The sequence below is a fragment of the Amphiura filiformis genome, chromosome 6, assembly GCF_039555335.1.
Source record: "Amphiura filiformis chromosome 6, Afil_fr2py, whole genome shotgun sequence".
Classification (NCBI taxonomy): Eukaryota; Metazoa; Echinodermata; class Ophiuroidea; order Amphilepidida; family Amphiuridae; genus Amphiura; species Amphiura filiformis.
This window is the reverse complement of record NC_092633.1, coordinates 62563006-62581267: the sequence shown is the minus strand read 5'-3', so window position 1 is coordinate 62581267 and position 18262 is coordinate 62563006. Positions and strand designations below refer to the sequence as shown.

The window sequence follows — 18262 nt, the reverse complement described above, 5'->3', positions numbered from 1 at the left end:
CAGGAAATACTGATGGAGGCTCGTGGTCGGAAAATGTGAGGTCTACCGAGTGGGTGGGTAGGCTTCCGGATGTGATCAGAGCTTTGAACAGCGAAAAGACTCGGCTGATAGGAATGAAACCGGCTGATGCTATCAAGAAGAAAAAGATTGAAACGATGCCTTCAGCTCCACAGAAGTTGAAAAATGAGATTGAAATTCCAGGTAACGTGAGATTGAGATATCTTTACGCTCCCGGAGAGTTGGAGGGAGGTGAGAGAAGACGCGCAACCAATCCCATTTGGTCTCTGGAAACTTACACGGTTGATAGTATCGTGAGAACACCGGGTGATCCAATTTTGTACTATTTGTCGAAGGGAGCACCAAAAAGAGCGTTTTAAGACAGGAGCTTATGATAGTACCCGAGGGTACACAGTTGCCACCCGACAGAGTTTTGAAGTAAAATTTCTTATTCAAGTTTTATAGCGTAGTGTCCAATCGCGTGCGTGTGTATTCCGTCTTCGAGTATGACTCTTTTGTCATCGTTAACATCTAAAGCGACTTTGTTAACGGTTTCAGTGTAAATTTCGTGCTTGTAACTCCTAATCACATTCATCTCTCTCGTCCGAGGTTTTTGTCAGTAAGACATTGCTTGTAGTCGTCGAAGGTAATCTTTCTTTCGACAACCGCTTTCTTGACGCCTTTGCACCTCTTTTCCTCGTTTCCTTCGTGCATTCTGAAGGAGTACAACTTTGCTCTCAGTCCAACGAATTCCACTATCTGCTTTCCTCCGGCTTCGTCCTTGACCATGCCGGGAACTTTTTTGTTCTTTCCGGTCGGAATTCCCGACGGATGATCAGCTGGGTAGTTGGAAGTGTCAAAGTAGCGGTCCACGTCTTGAGCGATGTCCTCGTAGAAATCTTCGGTCTCGATTTCATAAAGTAGCGAGTCTGTATCTGTCATACAGAGCTTCGCTTTGTTTCCGTACTTTTTCTTGATGTAATTGTAGTGAAAGTCGTACATCTTAGTCTTTGCGATATCCAGGATGCTTGCTCCAAGATATATCGGCTTGTTGAAGTACAGCGAGGTCTTCTTCATGTGAACGGCAACGAGGTTTTCGTCAAAAACGGTGAATCGATCGTAGGTGGGTTTTGCGGATAACTTGCGAGCTTCGACTTCACTGTTCACAAGATGAATGTCCGATCTGTTTCGAATGTTTTCTATCGTTTTTCCAAAGACGCTGTTGTTCATCAACTTGAAAAAATCCTTCTCAAACTCCGATTCAGCTTTTGTTCGAAGACTGGTATTCTTGTCGATGTACGATTTCATGAAGGCTTCCTCTCGGTATTTTATCCCTCGGTGAACCTTGGTCAGTTTGAGTCCAAGCTCCAAGCACTGCTTCAGAGCCACGTGGTGGATAACGTACTTTTCCTTGTCGTTCAGATTCGGAATTAGTTTTTCCACTTTATTCACGATCAGTCTTTCCGGAGCTAGGGGAAAGTCGTCGTGAAGGTCGTGCAGCTCTTTGGGATATTCCAAATCCACTTCAAGAGTGCACGGAATTTCGCGCCAATTGTCTAGTTCTTTCAGTGACATCCACTTAAAATCACCGACCGGAAGCGGTTGTCTCATCGCATCTCCGTAAAGGTTGTTCATGTCTAAGTATATGAGGTGCTTAGAAGGCTCACTAGGATTGTAATCAGCACTCATGTACTTGTTGTTGGCTTTACCATATCTGGTAGGTATCGTGGAAACCCCGCCTCTCTTTTCGTTTTCGAAAAACAGAATCATGTCGTAATCAGTAAGAAGTTCCAGACGTACACCCGTCGTTTTTAGCATGGCGTCGTAGGATAATCCGGGAGCCGTGTAATACCAGCAAGAATCCAGTTCGTAATTTTCCAGACTGGTTTTTCTGAAATTTTCGAACACGTCGGCTAGAAGGAGAACGTCCGTCTTGAGATACAGATCGTGATACTCCCTCATGGTTTTCATTCCGAAGGTATCCCAAACATTACGAGCGTGCTGGTAATCTTCGTCGGAGATTTCAGCGTCGATGAGCTTGGAGTAAAACTCTTCTTTGGGAGGAAGACTAGTCTCTCGAAGTTTTTCGACGGAGTTGACGTAATCGTAAGGGTACACTCCTTTTCTCAGAAGAAGTTGCAATTTTTCGTCGTCTTTGAAAAATTGTGTGATTTCGGGAAAACTCGAAAGATTATTCACGAGCGTACCCAAGCCTGCAGACAGAAACTTAAAGCTATCGAGAAACCTGATCTCGTGTTTGACATCGACTGGTTTGATGCACTTTTGGTGAGCCGGTCCTAAAGATTCTTTCTTTGGATACGACACATCGGCTACGGTTGGATTCTTCTTGTCTTTTGGTTTTAGAGGGTCTTTGCAAATATGACAGACTTCGTTCGGTCGCGCGTTGATTCGATCCCTCATAGGAACGAAGGAATCTACCACCATTTTTTTGCTGAAGGAGATGTACTTTTCCTCATTGTTCGGAATGCAGTCTATTTTTCCCTCGGTCTTTCCGAGATTTTTGATGAAGAGGTGAGCGTCGTATCCCGCGAGATTGTGAAAGAATACCGGAATGAAATTTGGCGCTCTGTAAGCGATATTGCACTGATTGTGAGCGGCTCCTCTGAATTTTCCAGTAAAGTGACAGTGATCTCTAACGGTTCTGTTTTTTTCATTACTCGGAGTTAGAGGTTCCTTACAAATGTGACATCGCGTAGACTTCATGTAATAACTTTCGCTCTTTGGGACTGATGATCATATTTTTCGCGAGTATGTAAGGATTGTTTTCCCGTTTCCAAAACCTGTCGTAGATCTTTCTAACGTCCTCCTCGAGCATGTTCACACAAACTCGGGATACGTCCTCAGTTTCGCTTTGCTTGGTGTACATTACGGGATCTTGAGAGTACACGGAATCATCGAAACACTTGATGTAGTAGCAAAAGCCCGAAGGTTCGTGCTTTTGGTATTTCGTCGTCTTTTGCGAAACTTCAGGTTGGCAGGTTTGTATCGGATTCGTAAAGGCTTCAAAGTCGGCGTAAACGACGAATGGAGCGCGCTGCGACTTGAAGAAGTGCTTGAAGTACTGAGTTGGAGGATCACCGTCTTTCGTTGCTTTTGGCATCTCAATTCTCGAAGTCTCATGAGAATGGCATAAATCTTCGTGCACCCTTAGTCGTTCTTTGCAAATGTAACCTTTGTAGCAGTTTCTGCAGTGGTAGTGTTTTACGTTTTTCTTGGTTGTTATCTTCCTCAAAAGTCTGCCCATGTCCTTAACCACGGTATAGTGACTGGTTTCTTCGCCTTTAGAGTTTTTTCCCTTAATCAAGAGAAGATCGACGCGATGAGGACGATCGGGGTGATCGCTCTTTACTAAAGGATCAATGGCGTGGTTGTACTTCGTGTCTTTGTCAGTACCCTTTGGTTTGTACAATCCTACATTTACGGAGATTGTAGGATTGTTCTTTTCAAACTTGGCAATTTGTGATATAGGAGTCGGAAAAGAAATACCATCCAAGTTGAGCTTTTTGGCTTGTTCTTTAAGCTTGTTGTCTACCCGATGTGGATTATCGTCAACTGGATTGATGGCTCGAACAACGCTCCACACGAAGCACCGTGGATCATCATTTTGCATATTGATGATCGCTTTTTTGGGGCTAGATCTTTTGGAGTCGGAGTGTACGTACCTCCTTGCATCGGCTGGTACTTGGTCATGTAAATATTCAAGAATTCGATTATCTTGAATACCCAGCCACTTCCATTGTTTGTGAATGCGAATAGGCTCTGCAAGATTTCACCCGTCGTGGTTCCGTAATAATCATCGAGAACCGTACCCTCTATAATCTCCTTCGTGGTAGAACGAAATGTGCCGGTTATAGTATCAGTTTCGCCAGTTTGCGGGTTTGTTTTTTCAAACGTGCACTTAAGAGCCATGTGAATTTTTCTCTGCCTGTTGTTGTTTAAAAGACTGATTATGCTCAGCTTGACGGTCATAAAGAATGCGTTGGGGTCGTAACCAAAGCGTCCTTCGATCGTGTACAGTTCGAAAAAGTTGATAAGATTCGAATCGGTCTTTTTGATCTTGAACGAATGACGAGGATTTGCGGGTGGTACCACAACGTCAAAATTGTTAGAAAGAAAAAAATTATCCTCAAGTTTTTGACTAAGAGCATCTTTGTTCAGACTCGAGTATCCTCGAAGGCCCGCATTTTTTGCAATCGCGTGTAATTCTTTTACGGTGTACTCTCCTCTTTGTCGTCTTTCTTCATTTTTTGCTTCATCGATCGCCTTGTAATCCGGAGGAGGTTTGCTGATTAAATTTCTCAAATCTTCTTTTTTTTAGTCTGGAGTATCCTCGATATCCATTATTTCTAGCGTAGTTGCGAAATTGCTTCGCGGTTAGAAGCAATTGAGCGACCGGCATTCTAGCTTTATTCTTTATTATATTCTTTTTAAACCAAAATATTTATTTTTCTAAATTGATTTTTTTTGCTTTCTATTTAGCATAATATTTTTTAGAAGCCTTTATATATGATTCTTTGTGTCTCAAATATAGCTCTTTCGAATATTTAACCGGATTACACAGTCCAAGTTCAGTACACAAAATTCCATCATATCGATTAATCATCGTAGAATAACCAAAAAATTTGTCTGGATTTTTCTTATGACTAAGCTGAATCCACTGATCCTTGTAAAATACAAACAAATGCTTGTTTTCAACTTTTGACTCAAGAGTAATTTCTTTTTCGATGTTGCGATAATTTTTAAACGATTCCATTTTTTATTATAAGATTTTTTTATTATATCAAAATTTCTTAAATTATTTTTTAAATTAAAAAAAATCTAAAAATAGTGTGTGCCCTCTCCCAGCTGGTATTAACTAGTAAAAAATAACAGCGCCATCACTGTTTAGCATTTCCGCATTCCGATCCGGCACAAACATTCCAAACAGTATCAAAAAAAATTAAAAATTTTTTCAAAAAAATTATGTCGGATCGGAATGTGTATGCCGGATCGGAATGTGTGATACCTTTAGGTATGTCGCCCAATTTGTATCAAAAAATCTGGCAACTGGATAAAATCAACAACAAAAAATTCCCTGCAAAACTATCCTAATGTACGTAAATAGGGTTGATCAGGCAACATGCTAACAAAGGAATGTGTGTTATTAAGTTTCAACTCCACAATGCCTCGGCTAGGTTTCCGCCTGGTTAGACATATCAAATTAATTCTTCCCGCTTAGCATAAAACCACTTTGTCTCACTTCCTGCAACTCAACAGTGTACATAAGTGTGCTAGTCAAGGATTTGTGAGTTGCCTCCAGGCTAGGTTTCCGGTTAGACAAATTGATTGTTCCCCTACTTGGGTCAGCTCAAGGTCATAATAGTTGAAGACAGGATATGAGATACAGGGGGATTTTTTTCTGTGTAGAATATCAATTTTTTTTGGATAAGTTGAAATGCAGGGGAATTTTTTCCCCTGCATTTTTTTTTGGATAAGTTGAAATGCAGGGGAAATTTTTCCGTGTAATTTGGATTGGGGTGAATTAAAATGTAAGGAGTTTTTTCTGTGTAATCCTGTGTAAATTGTTTTTCTGTGTAATCCTGTGTAAATTGTTTTTCTGTGTAATCCTGTGTAAATTGTTTTTCTGTGTAATCCTGTGTAAATTGTTTTTCTGTGTAATCCTGTGTAAATTGTTTTTCTGTGTAATCCTGTGTAAATTATTTTTCTGTGTAATCCTGTGTAAATTGTTTTTCTGTGTCATCCTGTGTAAATTGTTTTTCTGTGTAATCCTGTGTAAATTGTTTTTCTGTGTAATCCTGTGTAAATTGTTTTTCTGTGTAATCCTGTGTAAATTGTTTTTCTGTGTAATCCTGTGTAAATTGTTTTTCTGTGTAATCCTGTGTAAATTGTTTTTCTGTGTAATCCTGTGTAAATTGTTTTTCTGTGTAATCCTGTGTAAATTGTTTTTCTGTGTAATCCTGTGTAAATTGTTTTTCTGTGTAATCCTGTGTTGTTATTTTTCTGTGTAATCCTGTGTAAATTGTTTTTCTGTGTAATCCTGTGTAAATTGTTTTTCTGTGTAATCCTGTGTAAATTGTTTTTCTGTGTAATCCTGTGTTGTTATTTTTGAACAATTTACAGGGAAGAATACAGGGAAGCTTAGGGTAAAATTTTATAGGGGAGATACAGGGTATTAAAAGTTTTGTGTGTATTTTTGTGTTAAGAGTTTTTTTTGATTTTACAGGGAAAATACAAGGGTGTTCCAGAATCCCCCTTTTTATACTACTAAGAGTAACAAAATGCATTAAATTTAAGCTATCTTCGGTAGATAGCAAATGCGCATGAATTCTTTATAACGGGAAAAACTCATTTTAAAACACGTTTCATGAGCAGAAATATTTTGATTGAAATAAACAAAATACAGTCTTACGCAACTTTTGATTAGTAATACTATGACTGGGAAAAAGTCAGTTTGTGAATAAAGCTAAAAAAAGGTTTTTCAGTATTAACTTGTTTCTCATGCACTTCGACAACGCACGTATTAATCATCCATGGTTTTGCTATTCTACTGAAGATGATTGACAGATCGAATGTCGCGCGGGATTGCGTAAGAAACGCGATAATTTGATACTGCACGCGTTATGCGCGCATCCGTTACGCTTATGATGTTCTCGTACTCCGTTTCAAAAATAATGTCACAACACTCTGCAGACCTAACTGCTTGAATATTTTAACTTAATCTTCAGTAGATAGCACTAGGCCTACTGGAGACCCAAATTACACCATCAATTTAATTTAAGCTATCGTCAGTTGTAATAGTTGTAATAATAAAAACACGAATTTACCATAACTTTAAATTAAATGAAAATGTGGCGAGACATGCCGTAATTTGCTCAATTCTGGTGCCGGTGTCTATAGAGCTCCTGCATTGATTTACATGGGTAATATCAAAATTGAAATATCTCAAGAACCCAATACCGTATGACGCTGAAACAAATTTTGAAATAAAGCTTTTGCATTTCTTTATCTGTTTCATGTCAGTTGGTGTTTGTTGCATTCGTGTGGTTTTGCTATCAACTGCAGGTAGCTCAAATTTAAATGCCCGTTGGTTGTCGTTTTTGTCTGCTGAACGAGATAAAGCGATTTTTATAGAATCATTTTACTGGTATGCTATCGTCTGAAGGGGCACACCACCATAAGATTCCGCGGTGAAAAAGTGCAACCCGTAAATAGTCCCTGTAAAACGTAGAAATTGAGTTTATTGCGATATCTTGTTTTGGTTTATAATTTTAAACTCATGTGTTTTTTTTGTTCTATCTACTGAATAGGTATATAGCTGAAATAAAATGCAGGCCTATGTTGTCATTTTTGCCCCCTGCGCGAGATAGAGTGATATTTTCGAATCGAATTAGGTTTACTGGTGCTATATCTACTGAGAATCAAATTAAAATTCCAAGTGTTGCGACATTTTGTTGTGGTTTAATTTTAAATTCATGTGTTTTCTTTCTTATCTACTGAAGATAGTTGAAATAAAATGCAGGCCTACGTTGTCATTTTTTTTTCTTGAACGAGATGGAGTGATATGTTAGAATTGGGCCTGCTGGTGCTATAAATATCTACTGAAGATCCAAATAAAATTTAAAGCAGTGAAGACTTGCTTTAAACATGTTTATTTAGTGCTTGCTGTTAAAATGTTTATTTTTTACCACCATACTGGAAATTTCTTTGTCTTCAGTAGATAGCACCACTAACAGGGTTCAACAATAATAAGCTATCTCTTTGAGACAAAATGACAACATGCATTTAGTTTGAGTTATCTTCAGTAGATAGGAAAAACACGTGAATTCAACACAATTATTATGCCTATAGAAAAAGAAAATATCGCAACACTTAGAAATTTTGCTTTGATCTTGAATAGATAGCGCCACTATCACAATTCTAAAAACATCAACTTATTTCGTTCAAGAGATAAGAGTAACAAAATGCATTAAATTTAAGCTATCTTCGGTAGATAGCAAATGCGCATGAATTCTTTATAACGGGAAAAACTCATTTTAAAACACGTTTCATGAGCAGAAATATTTTGATTGAAATAAACAAAATACAGTCTTACGCAACTTTTGATTAGTAATACTATGACTGGGAAAAAGTAAGTTTGTGAATAAAGCTAAAAAAAGGTTTTTCAGTATTAACTTGTTTCTCATGCACTTCGACAACGCACGTATTAATCATCCATGGTTTTGCTATTCTACTGAAGATGATTGACAGATCGAATGTCGCGCGGGATTGCGTAAGAAACGCGATAATTTGATACTGCACGCGTTATGCGCGCATCCGTTACGCTTATGATGTTCTCGTACTCCGTTTCAAAAATAATGTCACAACACTCTGCAGACCTAACTGCTTGAATATTTTAACTTAATCTTCAGTAGATAGCACTAGGCCTACTGGAGACCCAAATTACACCATCAATTTAATTTAAGCTATCGTCAGTTGTAATAGTTGTAATAATAAAAACACGAATTTACCATAACTTTAAATTAAATGAAAATGTGGCGAGACATGCCGTAATTTGCTCAATTCTGGTGCCGGTGTCTATAGAGCTCCTGCATTGATTTACATGGGTAATATCAAAATTGAAATATCTCAAGAACCCAATACCGTATGACGCTGAAACAAATTTTGAAATAAAGCTTTTGCATTTCTTTATCTGTTTCATGTCAGTTGGTGTTTGTTGCATTCGTGTGGTTTTGCTATCAACTGCAGGTAGCTCAAATTTAAATGCCCGTTGGTTGTCGTTTTTGTCTGCTGAACGAGATAAAGCGATTTTTATAGAATCATTTTACTGGTATGCTATCGTCTGAAGGGGCACACCACCATAAGATTCCGCGGGGAAAAAGTGCAACCCGCAAATAGTCCCTGTAAAACGTAGATATTGAGTTTATTGCGATATCTTGTTTTGGTTTATAATTTTAAACTCATGTGTTTTTTTTGTTCTATCTACTGAATAGGTATATAGCTGAAATAAAATGCAGGCCTATGTTGTCATTTTTGCCCCCTGCGCGAGATAGAGTGATATTTTCGAATCGAATTAGGTTTACTGGTGCTATATCTACTGAGAATCAAATTAAAATTCCAAGTGTTGCGACATTTTGTTGTGGTTTAATTTTAAATTCATGTGTTTTCTTTCTTATCTACTGAAGATAGTTGAAATAAAATGCAGGCCTACGTTGTCATTTTTGTCTCCTGAACGAGATGGAGTGATATGTTAGAATTGGGCCTGCTGGTGCTATAAATATCTACTGAAGATCCAAATAAAATTTAAAGCAGTGAAGACTTGCTTTAAACATGTTTATTTAGTGCTTGCTTTTAAAATGTTTATTTTTTACCACCATACTGGAAATTTCTTTGTCTTCAGTAGATAGCACCACTAACAGGGTTCAACAATAATAAGCTATCTCTTTGAGACAAAATGACAACATGCATTTAGTTTGAGTTATCTTCAGTAGATAGGAAAAACACGTGAATTCAACACAATTATTAAACCAAAAAAAAAAAAAATATCGCAACACTTAGAAATTTTGCTTTGATCTTGAATAGATAGCGCCACTATCACAATTCTAAAAACATCAACTTATTTCGTTCAAGAGATAAGAGTAACAAAATGCATTAAATTTAAGCTATCTTCGGTAGATAGCAAATGCGCATGAATTCTTTATAACGGAAAAACTCATTTTAAAACACGTTTCATGAGCAGAAATATTTTGATTGAAATAAACAAAATACAGTCTTACGCAACTTTTGATTAGTAATACTATGACTGGGAAAAAGTCAGTTTGTGAATAAAGCTAAAAAAAGGTTTTTCAGTATTAACTTGTTTCTCATGCACTTCGACAACGCACGTATTAATCATCCATGGTTTTGCTATTCTACTGAAGATGATTGACAGATCGAATGTCGCGCGGGATTGCGTAAGAAACGCGATAATTTGATACTGCACGCGTTATGCGCGCATCCGTTACGCTTATGATGTTCTCGTACTCCGTTTCAAAAATAATGTCACAACACTCTGCAGACCTAACTGCTTGAATATTTTAACTTAATCTTCAGTAGATAGCACTAGGACTACTGGAGACCCAAATTACACCATCAATTTAATTTAAGCTATCGTCAGTTGTAATAGTTGTAATAATAAAAACACGAATTTACCATAACTTTAAATTAAATGAAAATGTGGCGAGACATGCCGTAATTTGCTCAATTCTGGTGCCGGTGTCTATAGAGCTCCTGCATTGATTTACATGGGTAATATCAAAATTGAAATATCTCAAGAACCCAATACCGTATGACGCTGAAACAAATTTTGAAATAAAGCTTTTGCATTTCTTTATCTGTTTCATGTCAGTTGGTGTTTGTTGCATTCGTGTGGTTTTGCTATCAACTGCAGGTAGCTCAAATTTAAATGCCCGTTGGTTGTCGTTTTTGTCTGCTGAACGAGATAAAGCGATTTTTTATAGAATCATTTTACTGGTATGCTATCGTCTGAAGGGGGCACACCACCATAAGATTCCGCGGTGAAAAAGTGCAACCCGTAAATAGTCCCTGTAAAACGTAGAAATTGAGTTTATTGCGATATCTTGTTTTGGTTTATAATTTTAAACTCATGTGTTTTTTTTGTTCTATCTACTGAATAGGTATATAGCTGAAATAAAATGCAGGCCTATGTTGTCATTTTTGCCCCCTGCGCGAGATAGAGTGATATTTTCGAATCGAATTAGGTTTACTGGTGCTATATCTACTGAGAATCAAATTAAAATTCCAAGTGTTGCGACATTTTGTTGTGGTTTAATTTTAAATTCATGTGTTTTCTTTCTTATCTACTGAAGATAGTTGAAATAAAATGCAGGCCTACGTTGTCATTTTGTCTCCTGAACGAGATGGAGTGATATGTTAGAATTGGGCCTGCTGGTGCTATAAATATCTACTGAAGATCCAAATAAAATTTAAAGCAGTGAAGACTTGCTTTAAACATGTTTATTTAGTGCTTGCTTTTAAAATGTTTATTTTTTACCACCATACTGGAAATTTCTTTGTCTTCAGTAGATAGCACCACTAACAGGGTTCAACAATAATAAGCTATCTCTTTGAGACAAAATGACAACATGCATTTAGTTTGAGTTATCTTCAGTAGATAGGAAAAACACGTGAATTCAACACAATTATTATGCCTATAAAAAAAAAAAATATCGCAACACTTAGAAATTTTGCTTTGATCTTGAATAGATAGCGCCACTATCACAATTCTAAAAACATCAACTTATTTCGTTCAAGAGATAAGAGTAACAAAATGCATTAAATTTAAGCTATCTTCGGTAGATAGCAAATGCGCATGAATTCTTTATAACGGGAAAAACTCATTTTAAAACACGTTTCATGAGCAGAAATATATTGATTGAAATAAACAAAATACAGTCTTACGCAACTTTTGATTAGTAATACTATGACTGGGAAAAAGTCAGTTTGTGAATAAAGCTAAAAAAAGGTTTTTCAGTATTAACTTGTTTCTCATGCACTTCGACAACGCACGTATTAATCATCCATGGTTTTGCTATTCTACTGAAGATGATTGACAGATCGAATGTCGCGCGGGATTGCGTAAGAAACGCGATAATTTGATACTGCACGCGTTATGCGCGCATCCGTTACGCTTATGATGTTCTCGTACTCCGTTTCAAAAATAATGTCACAACACTCTGCAGACCTAACTGCTTGAATATTTTAACTTAATCTTCAGTAGATAGCACTAGGCCTACTGGAGACCCAAATTACACCATCAATTTAATTTAAGCTATCGTCAGTTGTAATAGTTGTAATAATAAAAACACGAATTTACCATAACTTTAAATTAAATGAAAATGTGGCGAGACATGCCGTAATTTGCTCAATTCTGGTGCCGGTGTCTATAGAGCTCCTGCATTGATTTACATGGGTAATATCAAAATTGAAATATCTCAAGAACCCAATACCGTATGACGCTGAAACAAATTTTGAAATAAAGCTTTTGCATTTCTTTATCTGTTTCATGTCAGTTGGTGTTGTTGCATTCGTGTGGTTTTGCTATCAACTGCAGGTAGCTCAAATTTAAATGCCCGTTGGTTGTCGTTTTTGTCTGCTGAACGAGATAAAGCGATTTTTTATAGAATCATTTTACTGGTATGCTATCGTCTGAAGGGGGCACACCACCATAAGATTCCGCGGTGAAAAAGTGCAACCCGTAAATAGTCCCTGTAAAACGTAGAAATTGAGTTTATTGCGATATCTTGTTTTGGTTTATAATTTTAAACTCATGTGTTTTTTTTGTTCTATCTACTGAATAGGTATATAGCTGAAATAAAATGCAGGCCTATGTTGTCATTTTTGCCCCCTGCGCGAGATAGAGTGATATTTTCGAATCGAATTAGGTTTACTGGTGCTATATCTACTGAGAATCAAATTAAAATTCCAAGTGTTGCGACATTTTGTTGTGGTTTAATTTTAAATTCATGTGTTTTCTTTCTTATCTACTGAAGATAGTTGAAATAAAATGCAGGCCTACGTTGTCATTTTTGTCTCCTGAACGAGATGGAGTGATATGTTAGAATTGGGCCTGCTGGTGCTATAAATATCTACTGAAGATCCAAATAAAATTTAAAGCAGTGAAGACTTGCTTTAAACATGTTTATTTAGTGCTTGCTTTTAAAATGTTTATTTTTTACCACCATACTGGAAATTTCTTTGTCTTCAGTAGATAGCACCACTAACAGGGTTCAACAATAATAAGCTATCTCTTTGAGACAAAATGACAACATGCATTTAGTTTGAGTTATCTTCAGTAGATAGGAAAAACACGTGAATTCAACACAATTATTATGCCTAGAAAAAGAAAATATCGCAACACTTAGAAATTTTGCTTTGATCTTGAATAGATAGCGCCACTATCACAATTCTAAAAACATCAACTTATTTCGTTCAAGAGATAAGAGTAACAAAATGCATTAAATTTAAGCTATCTTCGGTAGATAGCAAATGCGCATGAATTCTTTATAACGGGAAAAACTCATTTTAAAACACGTTTCATGAGCAGAAATATTTTGATTGAAATAAACAAAATACAGTCTTACGCAACTTTTGATTAGTAATACTATGACTGGGAAAAAGTCAGTTTGTGAATAAAGCTAAAAAAAGGTTTTTCAGTATTAACTTGTTTCTCATGCACTTCGACAACGCACGTATTAATCATCCATGGTTTTGCTATTCTACTGAAGATGATTGACAGATCGAATGTCGCGCGGGATTGCGTAAGAAACGCGATAATTTGATACTGCACGCGTTATGCGCGCATCCGTTACGCTTATGACGTTCTCGTACTCCGTTTCAAAAATAATGTCACAACACTCTGCAGACCTAACTGCTTGAATATTTTAACTTAATCTTCAGTAGATAGCACTAGGCCTACTGGAGACCCAAATTACACCATCAATTTAATTTAAGCTATCGTCAGTTGTAATAGTTGTAATAATAAAAACACGAATTTACCATAACTTTAAATTAAATGAAAATGTGGCGAGACATGCCGTAATTTGCTCAATTCTGGTGCCGGTGTCTATAGAGCTCCTGCATTGATTTACATGGGTAATATCAAAATTGAAATATCTCGTTTTTGTCTGCTGAACGAGATAAAGCGTTCATACATACTCACGATATAACGACGTTTCTGATTGGATTTGCGCCCTTTTTTGCTGGTCATAAATACCGTTTATGACCAGTACGCAGGGCATAAACAAGCTGCGTCACGCAGCGTTGGAACACAATTAACACGATCCACGATTTGCTAGTGTTGCGTATACGCGCATGTCACCGCGCCCATCTCACGCGGAGCGCAAAAGATGACGCGTATCACGCGTTGACTCCCGGCCGTTGACCTCATGAGCCGAGCTGCTTCCTGCAAGTAGGCCTACTCATTTTCTTCCAATTTATGAAGGAAAACGGTATGGAAATGTTATTTAAACTTGTAAACCCTTATTATTTTCATCTGTATTGAATTGTTAAGAATGTTGGGTATGTATGACGGGGTTCATTCATAGGATTTCAGGCATGATCGCTGTTTATGCCCTCGGCTCTCGCCTCGGGCATAAACAGCGATCATGCCCTCAATCCTATGAATGAACCCCTAAATATTTTATAGAATCATTTTACTGGTATGCTATCGTCTGAAGGGGGCACACCACCATAAGATTCCGCGGTGAAAAAGTGCAACCCGTAAATAGTCCCTGTAAAACGTAGAAATTGAGTTTATTGCGATATTTTGTTTTGGTGTATTACTTTAAACTCATGTGGTTTTTTTGTTCTATCTACTGAATAGGTATATAGCTGAAATAAAATGCAGGCCTATGTTGTCATTTTTGCCCCCTGCGCGAGATAGAGTGATATTTTCGAATCGAATTAGGTTTACTGGTGCTATATCTACTGAGAATCAAATTAAAATTCCAAGTGTTGTGACATTTTGTTGTGGTTTAGTTTTAAATTCATGTGTTTTCTTTCTTATCTACTGAAGATAGTTGAAATAAAATGCAGGCCTACGTTGTCATTTTTGTCTCCTGAACGAGATGGAGTGATATGTTAGAATTGGGCCTGCTGGTGCTATAAATATCTACTGAAGATCCAAATAAAATTTAAAGCAGTGAAGACTTGCTTTAAACATGTTTATTTAGTGCTTGCTTTTAAAATGTTTATATTAACCACCATACTGGAAATTTCTTTGTCTTCAGTAGATAGCACCACTAACGGGGTTCAACAATAATAAGCTATCTCTTTGAGACAAAATGACAACATGCATTTAGTTTGAGTTATCTTCAGTAGATAGGAAAAACACGTGAATTCAACACAATTATTATGCCTAGAAAAAGAAAATATAGCAACACTTAGAAATTTTGCTTTGATCTTGAATAGATAGCGCCACTATCACAATTCTAAAAACATCAACTTATTTCGTTCAAGAGATAAGAGTAACAAAATGCATTAAATTTAAGCTATCTTCGGTAGATAGCAAATGCGCATGAATTCTTTATAACGGAAAAACTCATTTTAAAACACGTTTCATGAGCAGAAATATTTTGATTGAAACAAACAAAATACAGTCTTACGCAACTTTTGATTAGTAATACTATGACTGGGAAAAAGTCAGTTTGTGAATAAAGGTTTTTCAGTATTAACTTGTTTCTCATGCACTTCGACAACGCACGTATTAATCATCCATGGTTTTGCTATTCTACTGAAGATGATTGTGAGATATTATACACCAGAAAACCAATCAAATTACGTGAATTCTTTACAAGACGCACCCATTGAATAAGAATATAGAATCATTTTACTGGTATGCTATCGTCTGAAGGGGTACACCACCATAAGATTCCGCGGTGAAAAAGTGCAACCCGTAAATAGTCCCTGTAAAACGTAGAAATTGAGTTTATTTGTTTAATTTTTCAGCCAATATGAGTCTGAGATACCGGTACCTTGCAATATTAAACCTGGGATGGTTTTGAAGAAATTATGAGCAGAAAAAATGATTTTAAATCTGTCCTGGCGGACTAATCGCGCAAATCATGTATCGATGTAAAATCCCAAGAATTGAGTTTTGAACCGCTTAGAAATCACGGGATGGGGTAAAAATGTCAAATTTGCAACATTGGCGATCTATGTGCAAAATATATATATATTAGGGTAAATTGGGGTAAATGGAACGCTTAAGCAATAAATCACTTTCTGTGGTCAGGAGGGTATCCATATATGATTTTTGTTTGTTTCAATAAGTAGATAATATGTTTTTACAACTTGTTTTAACAGATAAACTCCCATTTTATGGCTTTGTTTCTTGTATCGGTCCAAATACATGCATGGTCATGGTGTTCCAGTTACCCCAACAAATTGGGGTAAATGGAACAGTGGGATGGGTAATTGGAACACGGGGCATTACTTGCAAGGAGCCTACATTCATAGCTATATATTTACATTGAAAAGACATCAGAATATTTTATTTAACATATATTTTGTGACTAAACAAAAGATTAACAAAAATAATTTTGTTTTCATGTTTTTTTATAAACGTGGTAAAATACCACGTAAAAATACACTTTCTCTCGATACATAACAGAAAAAAATGGTTTTTCAGATTTTAAAAAAAATCAATAGGAGGCCTAATCTACCATGAATTACCGGTAGTTATTTGTAGTATATAATTTCATAATAATTAAACCAATTAGTAAAAAAATATTAACATGTTATATATATTTGAAGTCAGTCAACCGTGTTCCATTTACCCCAAGTAGATCTGTTGTGGGGTAAATGGAACACCAAACTAATTAATTAGCTAATTAGCATATTAATTTGCATAATTTCATCATTAAAATCTGCTATTTTATTGTTTAAAACATTTATGTTATTGTAGATAACAAACATATTGCCAATATTGTAAGACAACTCTCAGCACAACATTCAAATATTTAGGAATCAATACCCTAGTAAATTAGTAATGTTCACTGAACCGTATATAGCACCACTTCATGGTCAGTGACAACATTTGAGATTCTTCCACTCAAATACCGAGTAAACCCACGCTTGGGGTATGAGGGAATTGTATTCTCAGCGTTCCATTTACCCCACCGTTCCATTTACCCCAATTTACCCTACAGCTTAAGGATTATCCTATAACCATGTCCAATTTCATTGCTCTATCTATTGCAGGGGAAAAAATTAGAAGAGATTTCCGAGAGGCGTTTTTGCACGTTGGGAAGCGTATAATGGTGATGTGCATGCCCCTGAAGATCAAACTTAATTAAAATTTCAAACGTTGCGATATTTTGTTTTGGTTTATAATTTTAAATTCATGTGTTTTTTTTGTTCTATCTACTGAATAGGTATATAGCTGAAATAAAATGCAGGCCTATGTTGTCATTTTTGCCCCCTGCGCGAGATAGAGTGATATTTTCGAATCGAATTAGGTTTAGGCCTATAACCTTTTTGCCCCGGGATTTTGCGTACCGTACTGAATCCTTAGATTTGCCGTACCTATACTGATGATCATCATCTATTCAAACGCGTGTTAGGCAATGTTTTTTGGAGAATTATTATTTTGCATGTTAAGTTTTGCTTTGCTTGCTATCTTCTAAGCATTTAAGGCCTACAAAAGGCCCGTAGGCCTACTGATCATCTAGAACGCGTGTTAGGAAATGTTTTTGTAACATTATTATTTAGCATGTTTGCGTATAGGCCCCTACTGAATCCTTAGATTTGTCTATAACAAAAGTTTACTTATCTCAATTATTAATAATTTGCCATAAAATTTGTATTAGTTGAGAGTAGGCCTATACCAGACATATTGAATTGCATTTTTAATAGGATTAGTAGGCCTACAATGTCCTTCAAATTTTGAAAATCGCGATATCGACCTAATAGGCCTACAAATTTTATGACAAATTATTAAAATTTGATTTTTTTATATTAAATTTTGATATTATTTTAACAGTCCTCGAAGTAGGCTAAACTTTATAAATCTTATGATATGTATAGGCCCAGGCCTACTTAAGTGTAAGTAGCTGGGATGAAAAGTCGACGATCAATTGAAAATTCTGATCTTCATATTGAAGGAGTAGGCCTAACCTTTTTTCCCCAAAAGACCTAAATTTGTTTGGTGTTTTTTTGGTGTGTGTGGGGGGATTCTACATCTTCAATACGAACGGTCAAAATTTTCAATTGATCGTCGGATTTTCATCCAAGCTACCGGTACACATTATTAGTTAAAATTTAGATTTATAAAGTTTACTTCGAGGATTCAAAAATATCAATTTTTAATCATTTGCCATCCTGAGCCTATGTCGCGAATTTCAAAAAATCAAAATAGGCCAATTTGATAATTATCAGAACTAGGGGCCTACAGAAGGACATTCTTTGTATTCAGAATGGCTGGAATGCGATTATTTGATATGTCTGATGTGCTCTCATGTCCTACAAAAAATACTGTCTAAACGTTCATACCCAGTACCCCAGCCCTAATTAAATAAAAAACTCGGATAAAACAACGCCTTGAACTTTTTTTTTTTTTTTTTTTCACTTTCATGGCCTATTAGTTTTCCCTGCTTTTTTTTTTGTGGAAAAAAACGCCACCATCACAGCTTTTGCCAGCTGTTATTTAAATGACCTATGACCTGTCTTACCCACAATGCCGTGCTGT

General features: G+C 36.4%; 1 protein-coding gene across 1 annotated transcript; it reads right to left on the bottom strand.

The window, feature by feature from the left end:
- Nucleotides 1–588: 588 nt before the first annotated feature.
- On the bottom strand, nt 589–2442 carry LOC140154694 (uncharacterized). Its single transcript, XM_072177261.1, has one exon. It carries the CDS (start codon nt 2440–2442, stop codon nt 589–591), a length of 1854 nt encoding a protein of 617 aa, XP_072033362.1.
- Between the last annotated feature and the right edge of the window lie 15820 nt (nt 2443–18262).

Bases quoted from the DNA above. Each gene is read 5' to 3' on its own strand.
- LOC140154694 (XM_072177261.1), bottom strand. From the start codon at position 2,442: ATGGTGGTAGATTCCTTCGTTCCTATGAGGGATCGAATCAACGCGCGA.